Source organism: Mustela nigripes, chromosome 2 (genome assembly GCF_022355385.1).
Source record: "Mustela nigripes isolate SB6536 chromosome 2, MUSNIG.SB6536, whole genome shotgun sequence".
NCBI classification, from domain to species: domain Eukaryota; kingdom Metazoa; phylum Chordata; class Mammalia; order Carnivora; family Mustelidae; genus Mustela; species Mustela nigripes.
The window spans coordinates 20,715,863-20,734,074 of record NC_081558.1 but is presented as its reverse complement, the minus strand read 5'-3'; the positions used below and the strand labels follow the sequence as shown (position 1 = coordinate 20,734,074).

The 18,212-nt window shown below is 41.0% G+C and overlaps 1 protein-coding gene across 5 annotated transcripts in view; it reads right to left on the bottom strand.

Annotated features, from left to right (window-relative positions):
- The window catches only part of RAD54L2 (RAD54 like 2), a 109,321-nt gene that overhangs the window by 65,798 nt on the left and 25,311 nt on the right, over positions 1-18,212 (bottom strand). For 4 of the 5 annotated variants that reach the window (XM_059389830.1, XM_059389835.1, XM_059389831.1 and 1 more), the window contains one exon: positions 4,079-4,271. In XM_059389830.1, the coding sequence (XP_059245813.1) occupies positions 4,079-4,217 (139 nt within the window). In that variant the 5' untranslated portion in view covers positions 4,218-4,271. Of the gene's footprint in view, positions 1-4,078; positions 4,272-5,000; positions 5,284-18,212 lie in introns of those variants that run through there. The other variant, XM_059389833.1, reaches the window with a different exon arrangement.

Here is an 18,212-nt window from a genome sequence, read left to right as displayed (position 1 = left end):
TCAATTCCCATGCTGCCTTAAAAACAAATTCTAAACTCCCCCCTAAACTGATTCCAAGCTATCATTCCAGTCTCACTCTGGTCATTCCCCTAATGTGTCCAGTTCTATAGCAAGTAGGTTATCATTCTCTAGCATATGTCATACCTGCCTTTCTACTATGCCTTTACTCATGCTATTACTTCTCATCTCTGTCAATAGTATTAATCAATTTCTTCCTTCACAGCACAAACTAAGAGAGAAAGCAACCCATTACAGGCAAGGGAATGATATGAACCTATGGTCTCACAAACAGCATGGGTTTGAAAAAGGAGTACCACGTTGGAAACCAAAGGCCCAGCTTTGCCACTTTCTTGCAAAGTCATACTGAGTGGGTCACTTGCCTTTCTAAGCCTCAATTTCCTTATCTCTAAAGTGTATCTGCCCTACCTAACACCTAGGATTATCAAGATAAGTAAGATAAACTGTGTCAAAATGCTTGTGAGGGGATGAACTAAAGCAGTATTTAGAGGGCAATTAATAGTTTTAACTGTTTTTATTAGGGGAACAAATATAAGCACATTCTTTTTTTAAAAGATTTATTTATTTATCTGAGACAGAGAGAAAGAGAGGGAGAGCACGAGTGAGAGGAACAGAGGGAAAGGCAGAGAAAATCTCAATACCTGCTGAACACAAAGCCTGATGTGGAGTTTGATATTATGACCCTAAGATCATGACGTGAGCCAAAACCAAGAGTTAGTTGTCTGTTAGCGCCACCCAGGCGCCCTGGTAAGCACATTCTTTATTTTTTTTTTTCTTTTTAATATTTTATTTATTTATTTGACAGACAGAGATCACAAGTAGGTAGAAAGGCGGGGCGGGGGGAGCAGGCTCCCCGCCTAGCAGAGAGCCCTACTCGGGACTCTATCCCAGAAACCCAAGCCAAAGGCAGAGGTTTTAACCTACTGAGCCACCCAGGCACCCCCTGGTAAGCACATTCTTAAGACGTTTGGAAGTAATGGGCAACTGGGTGCCTCAGTGGGTTAAGCCTTTGCCTTCGGCTCAGGTCATGATCTCAGGGTCCTGCAATGAAGCCCCACATCGGGCTCTCTGCTCAGCAGGGAGCCTGCTTCCCCCTCTCTCTCTGCCTGCCTCTCTGCCTACTTGTGATCACTGTCAAATAAATAAATAAAATCTTTTTTTTTTTTAAGATTTTATTTTATTTATTTGACAGAGAACACAAGTAGGCAGAGAGGCAGGCAGAGAGAGAAGAGGAAGCAGGCTCCCCACAGAGCAGAGAGCCCGATGTGGGGCTCGATCCCAGGACCCTGGGATCATGACCTGAGCCGAAGGCAGAGGCTTTAACCCACTGAGCCACCCAGGGGCCCCAATAAATAAAATCTTTTAAAAAAAAGAAAAGAAAAAGAAATTTGGTAGTACTGCTAAACAAACCCAAAAGAAGTAGGAGGAAGAATATTATAAAGCAGAAATTATAAAGAAAACAAACACAAATAGAGGGAATCACCAAAGAAAATTCTTTGAAAAGGTGAGTATGATAGTTCAGATGTTTGTGTAAATGATGAGGAAGCACTACAAAAGTGAGTTATTGTCATCTAGTAGAGATGAAACTTCAAGTAACAGTTTCCTTTCTGAAAGGGTTTCTCAACCTCTGCACTACTGATACTTGGGGACAATAACTGTGTGTAGGACAGAGCTGTCCTATGCAATGCAGGATATTTAGCAGAATCCCGGGTCTCTGCCAACAAGATGCCAGCAGCATTCCTCCCTCACCTTATGGAAGTCATGACAGTGTTTTCAGACACTGTCAATTGTCCCCTGGGAGGCAAAATCATCCTACATTGAGAACCACTGCTCTAAGACAATAAAAGGCCACATCACACCATACCAGCTAAAACTATTCATAGCTATTCCTAATTTTAGAATAGCTGGCTGCTCTACCCATTAAGACTGTGGGATGACCAGCAAGCCAAGGCAGGAAGGGTAAGACTGAAGAAATGGACAGGTCTCAGATGGTTCAGCAAAATTGCAGAGTGTGCAAAATAAGAGAACCAGGAAAACTTTAAGCTCTAAAACAGCGGCAGAGTTGCCACAAGTAACAGAAGCATCACTTCCATTTGGGAGTGCTTGGGTGAGTAGAGCTCTAACACTACTGTGAAACATCAAAAGGATCCTTGATCAAAATCCAAGAACATACCCTAGCAGAGCAAGAGAAGAAGAGAGCACCTACAGAGCATTTTTTTCTAACACTCTGAACTTCGTAAGTAATAAAAATAACTCATTTCAAATTTTTAAAAATTATTTCATCTGAGAATGGTATAAATAATCTTTTTTAAAAACTCCGTTACAGGGGCATCTGGGTGGTTAAGTGTCTGCCTTTGGCTCAGGACATGATCCCAGGGTCCTGGGATCAAGCCCCACACTGGCCTCCCTGCTCAGTGGGGAGCCTGCTTGTCCCTCTCCCCACCACCCTACTCATGCTTTCTCTTGCTATCTCTCTCTCTCAAATAAATAAACAAAATCTAAACAAACAAACAAACAAAAAAACCACTCCAGTTGCATAGCTACACTATTCTGAGACAAATTACAATTTTCACCACTTTTAAATAAATAATAGTAAAGTTCAGAGAAGCATCTGCTTTTCTTTTAATAATTAAGAACCTAACAAGGAAGGCAGAATTCCAAAAAGCTAAGAGGGAAGACAATGTGTATATATCCACCATACCTACCAGTAGCATCCTAAATCCGATCTAAACCTGATAAGAGTTCTAGAGGGTATCTTAAAATATAATTCTGAGAACCCAAATGATAAAAAGCAAAAACTGATGCAGTACCTGGGGACTCTAATGCCATCTTAAGAACCATGAGAGCCAAGCAAGGCAGTCTGGTGGTATACCCTTCCAGCACTATCTTCTATTACTTCTACTTATTCTACTTTATAGAAAGGAACTGCAGAACCAACTGGGGAGACTCCAACTGAATAAACAAGCAGTGGACAGCAAACAATATCAAGAAAAAATAAAATAAAATAAAATGGTAATTTCCTTGCCAGAGGTGGGGGAAGTAGAAATGGGGCAGAGACTCCTAGATAGTTTAAATGAGGGAAAACTGATCCCCGAACCATATAACATATAACCATGAATGAGAACTGAAGATAGTACTTCAGCAAAGAAAGAGGATCCATGTTCATCCTTCTTGAATCTGGAGAAAAGCAGTAGCACATCTTCCTAGGCTCCTTCAGATGCAAGCAAAGATAACCTAATATAATGCTGCGTCCTACCAAGGTGGTTTGTTATAAAGAGAGAAAACTTTATTCCTCAGTCAATAGGAATCTTACAAACAACTAAATCCTATGCTATGAAAGCCTGGAATTAACTGAGAAGCCCTGTGGCTGCCCGGATGACCTGACATTAGACTGAAGATGAAAAGAAAAAGTCAATGCCACTGCAATTAAGCTGTGAGCAAAGGAAGGGGTGAGCCAAACAGGAATCCAGAGGGGTGCCTACCAGCTATAGAGGTGCAGTTCTCTCTCATCAGGAATAATTTACAGTCACTGGAAGTGGCTAGGAGGCAGAGCAGCACTACAGGAGATGCAATAAGCATTCTGGAGTTGTGAGCCTATCATCTGAAAATCTCTCCCCACATAATTCTCTCATGTCCATACAAGCAGAACTGTAAAATATAATTTCAGGAAACTCACAGCTACCCTCATGCCTACCTGTGGTCACCTCATGAATTCATGACCCCAGACCACAAAGTCTCTCCACAAGGACTCTGCCATTGACTCATCCATGAAGTGAGCAAGAATTCTCTACTCTCAAATCTGCAAATCTGAATCTGCACATCTGTCAAAGACGAGTTAAATGCTAAAGGTCCATCCAGGACTGGAGTGAGGTCTACGCAGAGGGACAACAAGCCATTTCTTGAGAAATAGCATATGAGTTCACTGTTACTGTGTTCCCAGTCTCTACCTTCTCACAACAGATGACCTAAGAAATGCAATTGGAGACACCATGCTCTCCCAGCAAAAAACCCAAGAGAAGAAAAAATAAGGCAACCTATGTCACTCGCTAGAGCCACTCACCATCCAGTAGGTCTTCCGCGTCATCCCTGCCGTGCTCCTCCACTGCCACTTCCTCCTCCTCCTCCTCCTCTTCCGCATCCTCCAGCTCCACGTCCGGGTCCAGGTCTGGATCGCTCCCTGAGGCGGATTCGTCTGACATGGCTCCCAGAGGTCCTCAGTGGGCATTACCAACTCATGATCCGCTGCAGGGGTCCTGGAAGGAGGACAAGAGGCATCAGGATCACCAAGCACTTCAATTAGGAACACGAGTCTTTCAAAGAGAAAATGCCAAGGATGAATGCCCTGAGGGGCAAACTAACCATACCCAAATTTCAACCTTCCTCACAAGTGCACTGACCCTGATACACGTTTTGGTGACTCTCTGCCCAGCTCAAGCTTCTCTTCACTGCTTAGACAAGAAAATGTCTTAAAGTGACCAAACAAACACACTCTATGCATCAGAACTCCCACTTGTTCATTCCTTCAATTTTTTTTGTATCTCTATATATGCATACATATACACATTAAGGTTATACAGTCACAGACACTACCACTAGGCTTTGGGAACAGATCAGGAAACACAACAAATCACGCTGGGGAGTTGGCACAGCCAGGAGGAGACTGGGGGAGTTCTCACTGAGCAGAGGCCAGAGGGCAGAGGGAGCCACACATACATTCGGAGGGGAAGTGTTCCAGGCATAATGAGCAGCATGGACAGAGCCCTGGAATGAGAGTAACTAGGAGAGCCAAGGGAAGAGGGAGTGGGTCCTGCTTGGAGCTGCCTCCGAGCACCATCTGGAAGACCGTATATTTTCCAATCACCTGAAAGCAAGGCTTCCAGCAGGCACCACACTAGCACTCCTCCCCAGTATGTGGGGAGCCTCACACTCCCCATGACTCAGAATGTTCCTGTGTCCTTCTCTGTTCTCAGGCCCTGCCTTACCTCTTAGCCCAATTTCAGCTCCATTTCTTCCAAGAAGTCTCAGTCAACTGCCCCAGTGTTCTGGGGTCATACTTCCTCTTCTGAACTCCAGTAGCAGCCATGCTTGACCATGCTGACCTTCAGTGAAGCCTTCATATGAGCTACCTAGCAAAGTGCTTTGCCTTCTGTGGATTCTCACTTCCAGTCCAGACAGTAAATCCCCAAGGGCAGGGAATTAGGTGGGAATTGTATATATCCTGGACCTGGAAGCATGTCCTATTCAGATCATTCACTCATTCACGTTCACTCCCTCATTTGTCAACTTGCTCTATTATGTCTAATATACGCCAGGTACTGCGCTTGTCTGTCTGTCTGTCTCTTTCTCTCTTGACTGTTCTACTTTACTATTAGCTATAAAGGTCATTTCTTCTTGATGGGGAAAAAAGACAAAGAGAAAGCTAGACAGACTGCTTTGTGATAAAAGCACTAGCAAAATGTTAACATAAAGATTCACTAACCAATTCTTTCAACTTTTCTATATATTTCAAATTTTTCATAATAAAATGTGGGGAAGGAGCACAAAATAAATAATCTTTTCTAAGACAAACTGCTACACACAACCACATCCACAATCAGGTTATCCTAAAATTCCTCCCATCTCCCAAAATAAAAACCAAAACACAAGTCTCTAATTATTCAACACAAAAACTATTCCAGAACTGAAATCTCTTATTAAGGTCCAGACACAATTTGAAGTAGAACTTCTATGTTCTCCTAAAAAGAAACAGAAACAAAATGAAGTAAGTGAATCCTTTAGAATTTAAGACTGTCTATTTAACAACCATAGGAATTATGAGTGTGTATCCCTATGGGTCATGTACTTAGCTGCTCAAGGCAATGAAAGCAAAAAAACAGCTGTAAAATGATTTAGTAATAAAATTTAAATTTTTGCATTAGTAATGCACTTCCAAAACACCTACAAAGGGTGTTAAGGCACAAGGAAGAAAGGTGTTCCACAAATAGAAATTAATATAACTAATGCTGAACTATCATTCACTGAGTGACAAAGCAGATTCCAAATTTCTAAGGGAGTAACAATCCTATGTCTTTAGGTTCATTAGGTTTTAGAAAGGAAGCAATAAATCAATTAGATGTCATCAGCTTTGGAAGTGAAATTTATTCTGAATATGAGTATGATGATAATTCAACAGCAGCTACTCTAAGTGGAAGTCAGTATCTGTAATCAGCATAACCCCTCTGGTTCATCCTAGACTGCTTGAGGTAAGTGTTTTGCTTACAGTGTGTTTGGCTGATTATGGAGCAGCTTTTAGAGGACAATTTTTAATTAGCAAGTATCTCTAGGTAATCTGAATGCCTGTCATTTTAGAGAAGAAATTGTGTGGTAGTGGAAGAATGACAATCACTTAAGAGGTAAACAGTAACAAGGAGAAGCCTCCTGTAAACCCTCAGTTAATGAACATCTTCAAAACAGCCCCAAGCTCCTGATAGATAGAAGCAAACATCAATTAAACATCAACAACCACACATATTATTAGAATATGAGACATTGATCGAGGCCCCCACTCAAAAAACACTTTAAAAAGAACTTTAAAATAGTACCCAGGTATCAGATACCCCAAACAGAGAATAAACCGAAAAGTGACAGATTTAAGTCCCACCAATTTAGCTCTACCCTTCATGAGCCACTAAATTTCATTACAGGGATGACACAATGAATTCTTTTCTCTACTCTTCAGAATCACACCACCTAGGTAAAGGGCAGGTTTTGCTGTTACTGATCTCCTTCAAAAAAGCAACAAAAGGAAACTGGCAGGGGAAAAGCTGATTTTAGCAGGCAGCAGTGCAGTCAATTACATTTTGTCTGTATGGGGCTCCACCCACACAAACACTTCCAAGTGGGCACAGCCTTTCAAACACAGGGAAGGTAGCCCTGACTTGAGAAATTAGCTCTCAGAACTGTAAGGCAGACAAGAGGAAAAAAGTTGTTAAGGAAAAAATGCATCTCCCTCATTTGCTCCCCAACCCATGTGAAACTGTCTCAATCTCCAGGGAAGAGGAGCTGTAGGAGAGATTATGGGTGTGCTGTGCCTTAATGAGGATGGGTATTCCTACAAAGCAAATTCTGGGAATCAAATTCTATTTTAATGAAACTGGAGAACTAGCTATTTAAAGAAGCTCTAAAAAGAACCACTCTGAAAAGTAAATACTCAATCCCTAAGTAATATGTTAATGTCTACAGTTTAATACACTGGGTTTCCTAATGGAGGCTATAATTATGAAGAAACCCACAGCCAATCCCACTCCAGTCCTTTACAGCAATCTTGAGAGTGAAGGAAAAGTTTCCTCTGTCCTGCTAAGTTCAAAAACATTGACACCTGTCTATAGAGCAGTGCCTGGCCAAGAATCAGTGAAATTAATCATGCGGGCACAGCCCTAAGACACACCCCTGGGGAGCAGAATACACAGAATAGAAAAACACAAAGACACACAGGTACTAGCAAAGCCTTTGTTCACAAAGCAGACAATGCTTGGAGAGTCCACACGGAAATCATAAAACTGTGGCACACACTTCCTCACCACAGCATAGCAGCCCATGCAATTTCAGAGATGTCGTTCTGGTCCTGGGCAGCATCCTGATGCTATGTTTGATATTAAAAAAATAATTCCAAACTGACATGTCCTCATTAATTTTGGTGACCTTGAGTTGTATTAAATTTCCCCAAATTATCTCAAAGCAATTCCACAGTGAGTGCCATGCACACTTCCTTTTCCATTAAGAGTATAAACAAAATGGGACGCCTGGATGGCTCAGTGGGTTATTAAGCCTCTGCCTTTGGCTCAGGTCATGATCTGAGAGTCCTGGGATCAAGTCCCACATTGGGCTCTTTGCTCAGCCGGGAGCCTGCTTTCCCCACCCTCGCCTCCCCCCCATCTCTGTCTCTGCCTGCATCTCTGCCTATTTGTGATCTCTGCCTGTCAAGTAAATAAAATCTTAAGAAAAAAGAAAGAGTATAAACAAAACCATGCACTTATGCTAATTTACAGGGGGAGGAGCTTTAAGAGCACAAAAAACGTTCAGTCTAAAAACTTTAGGCAACACTTCTTCAAAGAACAGCACTAGTCAAGCAATTTATATAATTCAAAGACTAAAGAACAAAATAAGAGTTCAGTCCACTTCTAGCACTCAAAGGGTACTTTGGATTTTTCCAGCCTGCTGAGAGATCCACTATGGATCTCTGAAGTTATTTCAAAACACCTTTCCTTAAAAAAAAAAAACCTTTCCTAGGCAAGACAAAAACCTGATGCATACACGTAGCCCAAACGCCTTTTGATTATCCTTTGGTTACTTAAAAACACATTTAACATACACAAAGCAGCCATAGAGCTAGAAAATGACACAGCTCAAGATATTTTATTCAGAAATCTAAGGAGACTTTTGGCAATATGGAGCTTAATTAAGACAAAATAAGGAAGAGAAGGTGAACAAAACATTCAGGGCTCCAAGGAGCAGGGCCACAAGAGACAACTCTCTCTAAAAGGCAATGCAGTGGAGCTCGGTTCAGGGACTCAGCACCAAGCACAACAGAGGCACTGGAGCCATGTTTACAGAATCCATCAAGAAACCTAAATTCTGGGGCACCTGAGTGGCTCAGTGGGTTAAAGCCTCTGCCTTAGACTCGGGTCATGATCCCAGGGTCCTGGGATTGAGCCCCATATTGGGCTCTCTGCTCAGTGGGAAGCCTGCTTCCTCCTCTCTCTCTGCCTGCCTCTCTGCCTCCTTGTGATTTCTGTCTGTCAAATAAATAAATAAATATTAAAAAAAAAAAAAAAAGAAGAATCAGAATTTTTTTTTAATTACTTTAAAAAAAAAAAAAGAAAGAAAGAAACCTAAATTCTAGCCACAGCTCTATGGGAAACTGGCTGCATGACCTTGGTCAAATCAGTTCTCCCTCAGCTTCCTTACCCCTCTTAGATGAGGGCAAGAGAGAGACCAGAATACCAGAATTCATCTTGAAGATCCCTTCCAGATTCTATGACAGCAGTTCCCAAAGAGTGGTCCAGCGACCCCTGAGATCCTCAAGAAGGGTCAAAGGAGCCACAAAGTCAAAATCATGCATGAGTTAAAGAGCCATTCAAAGTGCAAGATAGACTAATGGATTTTAATATAACAGAATACAAAAAGTTCCTTGATATAGTTTCAAATTCCATATTACAATTAACCTTGAAGAAACTACCACTTGTCAGAGTTTCGGTTACAGTATCAAAGAATACCCACATAATTATCTGAAAAGGCTGCTAAAACACTCCTCCCTTTTCCAATTACATTCTTCATCTACTTTAACAGCACAGTAAGTCAACAAAACAATAAGTCACAACATGCAGAAGCAGATTTGAGACTCTGTCTCTATTCAATCAGACATTTTCAAATTTTCAAATGTGTAAAACAATTCTACTCTTCTAATTTTTTCATTTTGGTGACTATAGTCATTTTTCACTAAAAATTATGTTAATACATTATGAGTCTATTATACTTTAAAGAAATTGGTACTTTTACTTTACTAATACAGTGACTATTGATCATTATAAGCCATATAAACAAAAGCTTTTGGGGATCTTCAATAATTTTTAAAGTATAAAAGGATTTAAGACAAAAAGCTGGAGACCTATTGTCTTAGAGTACCTATTTTTAGGTATCATAAAGAAAAACTAGTATTTAGAAAGAATGTAACAAATAGGACCACATTACATAAACATAAAATATTTAATTTAATACTGTATTCAAATAAAAAGTACAAGCTTAATCTACTAATGATATACACAGGTTATTTTACAAATGTAATTAACCATCAAGGCCAAACTTTCTCAGTGACTGAAATTAATATCACATTTGCAAAGTCAAATTTTTACTTTTATTACTGAATCTCTGCTATTCACATGCCCTGTAAAATGGCCAAGGGTTGAGGTTCCCTGTGTTTGCCCCCAAAGCTCCCCGACTTGGGTCTATCACCCAAGAGGTCACTGAGCAGCATATCCCTGCAGGGTCAGTCCCAGGCATTTTGATAAGTAGGAATAAACTCCAGAGGGCCACTGCTGAGGGAAGTAAATTAAAGACTCACTTCATTCTCCATAGAGTCAGCTGGAAAAAAGGGGGGAGGGAGGGTGACAGACAACTGCGTGAGGAAGACAGGAGCTAAAGCAGGGGTGTGCTTTGGCTGTGAGAAGGCTAGGTGACAAAGCCACTACTGCCCAGAGGAACCTGGGCTCTGAAAAATTCTCTTCCTCTCTCTCAATTGACACACATGTGTGCATGAGCCACATGAACATTTTAAACCATCAGTATAATGTGAGGGTGATTAAAAAAAAGAAGAAGAAAGTAAGGTCCCAGGATCTCTGAATACTGAGGATTAAGCAAGAGCAAAAGCAATTTTGGCTAAATGTGTTACCATTTAACTTGTGAGCCCTGTATCTCTTTCTACCCAGCTCTCAATTCTTCAAGTAGAGGTAAGAGAGAGGTAAGGGTCTACAAGGCAGGAACATGTCTGGCCTACTGAGGCCCAAGCCAGCCCTAAGTCCAGATCAGCCTAAGAACACATTGGGTTTATCTACTAGATGGTTAAGAAGAGGCTCAGAGAGAAGCCAAACCGTGGCTGGTGTCCCGTCCCTCCAATTTCCACTACAACTACCCCACACCCCTCTCATCAGTCTCTTCCCAAAGCCCAAGCCCTTTGATGCCGCTCCCTTCTCCTAGGAGTTCTATCACTGAGCCATGGAGCTCATGCTGGATGCCTACAAATCCAGACAAACAGAAGCTGAGCAGAGAGGGGATGGTTTGTTCTTCACAGCCCTGCAAACATTCACACAACCTTTAGTGAAGACTTCTCTGTATCTAGTCAACCTATCCACTAGACACAAATCCTGAAAAGTTCTGTGCCAGTAGCATTTTGACAAATCAAAGCTTTTTTTTTTTTTAAAGATTTTATTTATTTTTGAGAAAGATGGAGAGTGAAAGGGAGCAGCAGACTCCCCACTGAGCAGGAGCCTGATGTGAGGCTCAATCCCAGGGCTCTGAGATCATGACCTGAGCCAAAGGCAGCTGCTTAACCAACCAAGCAACCCTGGCATCCTAGCTTTTAAAAATAAGACTATAACAGAAACTCTACATAAATCCTTCTACAATACAAATAATAACCACAATTTTCTGAGTTGATATTGATCATTTTAGATTCTCAACTGCCATTCATTTTAAAACAGCTGTAACTATACAGTATACAGATTGCATGCTATCGTTTTTCCTAGACTGGCATCAACTACAAATAAAAGTCTTTTTTTTTTTTTTTTAAAGGTTTTTATTTATTTGACAGATCACAAGTAGGCAGAGAGGCAGGCAGAGAGAGAGAGAGAGAGGAGGAGGCAGGCTCCCTGCTGAGCAGAGAGCCCGATGCGGGGCTCGATCCCAGGACCCTGGGATCATGACCTGAGCTGAAGGCAGAGGCTTCAACCACTGAGCCACCCAGGCGCCCCACAAATAAAAGTCTTAATGGATGACTACTATTTTGTGACATATACTCATATTTTCAAAACAGTCTACAGGAAAAATTTAATATACTAACATCATTGTATTTACATGGTTATTCAAGTTTTTCTCTTCGGCTTTGCCAAGTGACTTGGGCACGCTGTATGGTCAGCTCCTTAAAAACACAGGTTAAAAAAAAAATAGGTAAACTCTTCTTACTATCTTTTTTTTTTTAAGTAGGCTTCACACTCAACACAGACCTCAAACTCACAACCTTGAGATCAAGAGTTGCATGCTCTACCAACTAAGCCAGCCAACTAGTCCAGGTGCCTGGACACAGGTAAACTCTTCTGGCTCTAAAATAAATGGTAATGCTAGTCAGGTACACACACCCCTATGGTAACTGTGATACAAAACAAAAATGTATTTAGTCTTTTCCCCTGGTTCCTGGCAGAGCTCCCCAAATCCTTGGAATTTTCTGAGTGAAGGAATATCTTTTGTTGTTTACACTGAGCCCCCTTTTGATCACACTTAAATTTGTGGCAATGAAGCCACTTAGGGTGGGGTCCCCAGATAGCCTCAGGACATCCTGGGTGGCTCAGTCCGTTAAATCTCTTGATTCCCGCTCAGGTCATGAGCTCAGGGTCCTGAGACCAAGCCCAGTGTCAAGGCTCCCCGTGCAGAGGGGAGCCTGCTTCCCCTCTCTCCCTCTGCCCCTCACCCTACTCTGTGCATGTATGTGCTTGCTCTCTCTCTCTCTCTAAATAAATCTTTAAAAAATAATGTCTTTAGGAAATACACAATGAAGTATTTAGTGGTAAAAACATATAAAAAACCTCCTAAAAGACATTTTAACAAGAGAATAAAAACATCTATTCCTAGTTTTCCGAAGATTTAAACACTTAACAAGTACGAAATATTTCCAAGTACAGATTCGAAAGATTACCTAGCTGCATATTCTCTATAATTAATTAGTAACAAATTAGTATGAAACTTCCTTTAAGACACAAAAATGTAGGGTTAAAAGGGCTAATTAAGCCTCCCAGCATCCCTATGTGAAAACAGGATGTCCTCTAAGTAGGTGATAGGCCTCTCTCCCTCTTCCCCTGAGCCCAGCAGGAACTGGAACCATCTCTGAGGCAAGTCTCACCTGGGTTCCCTCTGGAAGGCTCTAGCTCTAGTCAATGTCATAAAAAAAATAGCACCCCACAGGCAGGTAGAAATTGGACTCACCATCTCACCCTCCCTTTTTGTATAGACGTGGCCCAGTTCTGAAGTCTTCTAAGGAGACTTACATAATCTATCTAGATTACATGCTTCACTGTTACTTATGGCCAAGGTTATTCAACCAGTGTCCAGTGCTTAATCTCCTACACACACACACACACACACACACACACACGCACGTGCATGTGCACACATAAGCATGTGCACATGCACTTCATCGTTACAGAAAGAAGTAGCTTAAGATTCACACCACTGAACCACTCAGTTAAGTACACTTGCGCTACATCTCTCTCTGGTCTAACGTTGGACATGAATATTGACGAAAACAATGACATCTGAAAATCAGCAAAAGTAAGTGGGGAAAAAGAGTGTGACTTAACCTAAAGCAATATACTGAAGCAGAAAAAAAGTTGCTTCTTTTAAACTCATACTTGTATATCTTCTTTGGGGAAAAGGATATGAAGTCTGGACAAAACTCAGGCTATAGATTTTGCTAGTAAGAAGAAAACCTACAGGAAAACCTCATCTCTGTAAACAGAAAATAATGGATGTTGACCCTTAGGAAGAAGAGCTCTCTCTCAAAGACTGAAACATGGCTTGTGTGGATGCACACACCAAACCAGTTATCTCTCATCACTCTTCAGATAAAGATGCTTATTCCGTGGAGGCAAGGCCATAAATCCATTACACCATACAGGCGGTACAGAGACCAAAATAATACACACAAGAATCTTAGGGCCACAATACTCTCTTGGTAGAAGGGACAAAGGGCACAGACTGAGATGAACAAAAAGTCTGAGGAAATAATTTAAAGAAAAAAGTAGCTGATAGCTATTCTGTACAAAGAATGGTCAAAGGAAAAGACAGAAAGGTTAGAAATTAATTAGTTCAAATTATTATGGTCCAATATTATGATATAATAAAGACACTATGCCAGGCACTGTGGGAGTGATACAAATACATGCCTCAAAGAATGATACAGAGCAAGAAGCCATAAGACTACCTGACTCCCCAAAAGAGAAAGAGTCAATAATAATGTCATTTTGGGACACCAAAGAAGTCTATAGCATTTGAATAAATAACAAATACCAAGTCAAATCTAATCATAATTTAAAATGAATACAAAACAATAAAAAAATGAAAAATGACGGGACGCCTGGGTGGCTCAGTTGGTTGGGCAGCTGCCTTCGGCTCAGGTCATGAACCCGGCGTCCTGGGATCGAGTCCCACATCGGGCTCCTTGCTTCGCAGGGAACCTGCTTCTCCCTCTGACTCCGCCTTCCACTCTGTCTGCCTGTGCTCGCTCTCGCTCGCTCTCTCTCTGACAAATAAATAAATAAAATCTTTAAAAAAAAAAATTAAAAATGACATTTTTGTGGGCGCCTGGGTGGCTCAGTGGGTTAAGCCGCTGCCTTTGGCTCAGGTCATGATCTCAGGGTCCTGGGATCGAGTCCCTCATCGGGCTCTCTGCTCAGCAGGGAGCCTGCTTCCCTCTCTCTCTCTCTCTGCCTGCCTCTCCATCTACTTGTGATTTCTCTCTGTCAAATAAATAAATAAAATCTTAAAAAAAAAAAAAAGAAATGTGCTATTAAAAAAAAAAAAGACATTTTTGTCCCACCAAGAAATTTACAATGCATTATAGTGTTATGGTTATCTTGATCAAGAACTATGAAATACATACCATTCAAATTTCAAGATTAGCAAAAACCAAGATTTAGTGTGCTATTTTATAGCATCCCTACTGATTACACTTTTGCCCCAAAACCTATAAAATAATCTGCAAAAGAAATTATTAACTGAGAGTGAGTACTTGAATACTGGGTATACAAAAGTCATGAAGGTAGGCAGGACCAGAAGATGATGCCAGGTTAACAGTTCTAGAGCTTTCCAGTAGAAACCAACAAGGCAGCACCACAATGACCAAGGTCCATCTAACAATTTGGACAAGGGCTCCCGGCTTGGCACCCTGGCAGACAGGAGATCCTGCAAATTCTCCCACTGCAAAACATCTAGAAATATGAAAAAAATTATATATAACACTTATCTTATTTTAAAAGCACAGCTGTTTTCACAAAACAATAACAACAACAAAAACAATAGAATAGACCAAAGGATAAGAATGAAAGGCAAACTGAAAATATAAATATTCTTGCAAGCTGACACTATGTCAATCCTAGAAGAAGAGGGTGCCAATCCTATGGGTGGGTGGAGGTCAGATTAAGAAACAATGGCTTGGGGCGCCTGGGTGGCTCAGAGGGTTAAGCCTCTGCCTTCGGCTCAGGTCATGATCTCAGGGTCCTGGGATCGAGTCCCACGTAGGGCTCTCTGCTCAGCAGGGAGCCTGCTTCCTCCTCTCTCTCTCTCTCTGCCTGCCTCTCTGCCTACTTGTGATCTCTGTCTGTCAAATAAATAAATAAATAAAATCTTTAAAAAAAAAAAAAAAAGAAACAATGGCTTAAAAAAAAAAAGAAAAAGAAACAATGCCTTGTGGTTCAAAGAAGCTAAAAAGTAAAGTCTACAACCTCTACATAAAGACTGGAACTTAGGGCGCCTGGGTGGCTCAGTGGGCTAAAGCCTCTGCCTTTGGCTCAGGTCAGGATCTCAGGGTCCTGGGATCAAGCCCTATATCGGGCTCTCTGCTCAGCAGGGAGCCTGCTTCCCCCTCTCTCTCTGCCTGCCTCTCTGCTTATGATCTCTGTCTGTAAATAAATAAATAAAATCTTTAAAAAAAAAAAAAAAGAGGGGGCGCCTGGGTGGCTCAGTGGGTTAGGCCTTTGCCTTGGGCTCAGGTCATGATCCTGGGGACCTGGGATGGAGCCCTGCATCGGGCTCTCTGCTCAGCAGGAAGCCTGCTTCCTCCTCTCTCTCTCTCTGCCTGCTTCTCTGCCTACTTGTGATCTCTCTCTCTGTCAAATAAATAAATAAAATCTTTAAAAAAAAAAAAAAAGACAGGAAATTAAAGAGTTATACTCTCAGTAAAGAATGGTGTGGAAAAATGCCCACAAGACAACATAAAAGGTTATGTCAACCTGGTTTGGAGGAGGGGAAAAGTATCCAATCTACATGGTCCAAGAAATTAATCAAAACTAAAGTGGTCCAGGGGTGCCTGGGTGGCTCAGTCAGTTACGCATTAAACTCTTGATCTCATCTCAGGTCTTGACACCAGGGGCAGGAGTTCAAGCCCCTCACTGGGCTCCACACTGTGCACAGAGCCTACTCTAAAAAAGTGGGGGATGGGAGAGGCACCTGGGTGGCACAGTCAGTTAAGCATCCAACTCTTGGTTTCAGCTCAGGTGGTGATCTCAGGATTGTAAGATCAAGCCCTGCTCTGCTGAGTGCAGACACTGCTTGGGATTCTCTCTCCTCCTTCAACCCCTCCCCCTCTCAAATAAATAAATAAATGAATCTTAAAAAAAAATAAAATAAAATAAAGTGGTCCCAGGCAAGTGATATACACCAGTCACCTAGAAGTAAATGTAGAACATCTCTAGGACATACCTCTACCTGGACCACATAAGACTCACAGGTAAAGCCTTATTGAAGATGAACTCACAATCCTAAAGGACAAACACATGAGAAACTAACCAAACAAAAGCAAGAGTCAACAGGATAAGACTAAAACTAGTTTACTAATAAAAACTTCTGATAATAAAACTACCAGATTGAAGGAGATAAACTATATACTATCTGGAAAGAGGCAGAAAAAACTTTCATAAAATTTAAAACCAATTCATGATGACAAAAGCAAACAAACTCTTCACAAACCAGATGAAACTTCTTTCAATGGATAAAAGGAATCTACCAAAAGCCACAACACATTTAGTATGGCTAGGAGCCATACACTACAAACTCAGGTACAAGATATGGATGCATGCTATCAGTATTTTTATCAATATCAAGTTGTCAGAATTTTTTTTTTTTAAGATTTATTTATTTACTTTAGAGAGAGAATGAATGAGCTCAAGCAGGGGAAGGGGCAGAGGGAGAGAATATCCAAGCAGACTCACACTGAGTGCAGAGCCTGACACAGGGCTCAATCCCTTCACCCATGAGATCAGGACACTCAACCAACTGAGCCACCTAAAAGCCCCCATGTTGTTAGAGTTTCTAACAAACAGACAAGACACACGCATACACAAAGCATAAAGATAAGTTCAAAGAAAGAAAATTGTCAACAATAAAGGATCCTACTTATTCTACATTAAAAAATCTATAGTTAAACTACTATTAGAAATGCAGGAGAGCTTAGTAAGGCAGTTAGATGAAAGAACAATATAGGAAAATCTACCTTCTTTTTTAAGATTTTACTTTTATTTATTTGAGAGAGGGGGCATGCATGAGCAGGGGAAGGGGGAAAGGGAGAGGGACAAGCAGACTCCATACTAAGGAGGGAGCCCAACAAAGGGCTCTATTCCAGGGCTCCAGGATCATGACCCGAGACAAAGGTATGCACTTAAGTGACTGAGCCACCCAGGCACCCCAAATCTATCCTATTTCTATATGCATTCAACACCCACTTAGACAGAAAGTATAATTTTTAAAATACTACTTGTAATAGCAATAATAACCATGTTATCTGGCAATAAATCTAGGGAAACATATCTAAAACTTTTGCGGTAAAAAGTGTAACAATCTCACTTAAAGAAATCTAAATAATCAGAAAGATGTGATATGTTCCAAGATGAAGACTCATATGTCAATTTTCCCTATGAACTCAATGCATTTCTAATCAAAATCCCAAGGCACAAAATGCATAAACTATAAAGGGAAAGATCAATACATTTTACTACATCAAAAATGAAAACATCTGCACAAGAAAATATCATAAACAAAGCAAAGATAATCCATAGTCTAAGGGATATGTGCAGGCACAGAACTAGTGGAAGGATCAGTATCCACAATACATGAGGAACTCTTAAAAACCAGCAAGAAGATAAAGAATAGGACTAGGTAACTCTTAGAAGAGAAAACTCAAATGATCAAAAGACATTTCACACATATTAGATAAAGTTTTTGCCACAGTCTGACAGTACAAAGTGCTGGAGAGGCTACTAAGTAAGGGCCTACAGACAACTGGTGGAAGTATAAATTGATACTTTAAATAACTGGAAATATCTAGCAAGATTAAAAATACCCAGCCCTATGATTCATAATTTTGCTCCTAGGAAAATTCTAGAACAGGTATACAAATAAATTTTGAAACTATGCTGTATCATTTTAAGGATGGGTGGGGGAAAAAAAAGCAATCTAAATACTCATTAATAAGAAAATGCACAAATCAGGGCACCTGGGTGGCTCAATCAGTTAGGCATCTGCCTTCAGCCCAGGTCATGATCCCCGGGTTCTGGCATTGAGCCCCGCATCAGGCTTCCTGTTCAGTGGGGTGCCTGCTTCTACCTCTCCTGCTCCCCCTGCTTGTGCTCATCCTCTCTCTGTCAAATAATGTCTTTCAAAAAAAAGAAAATGCAAAA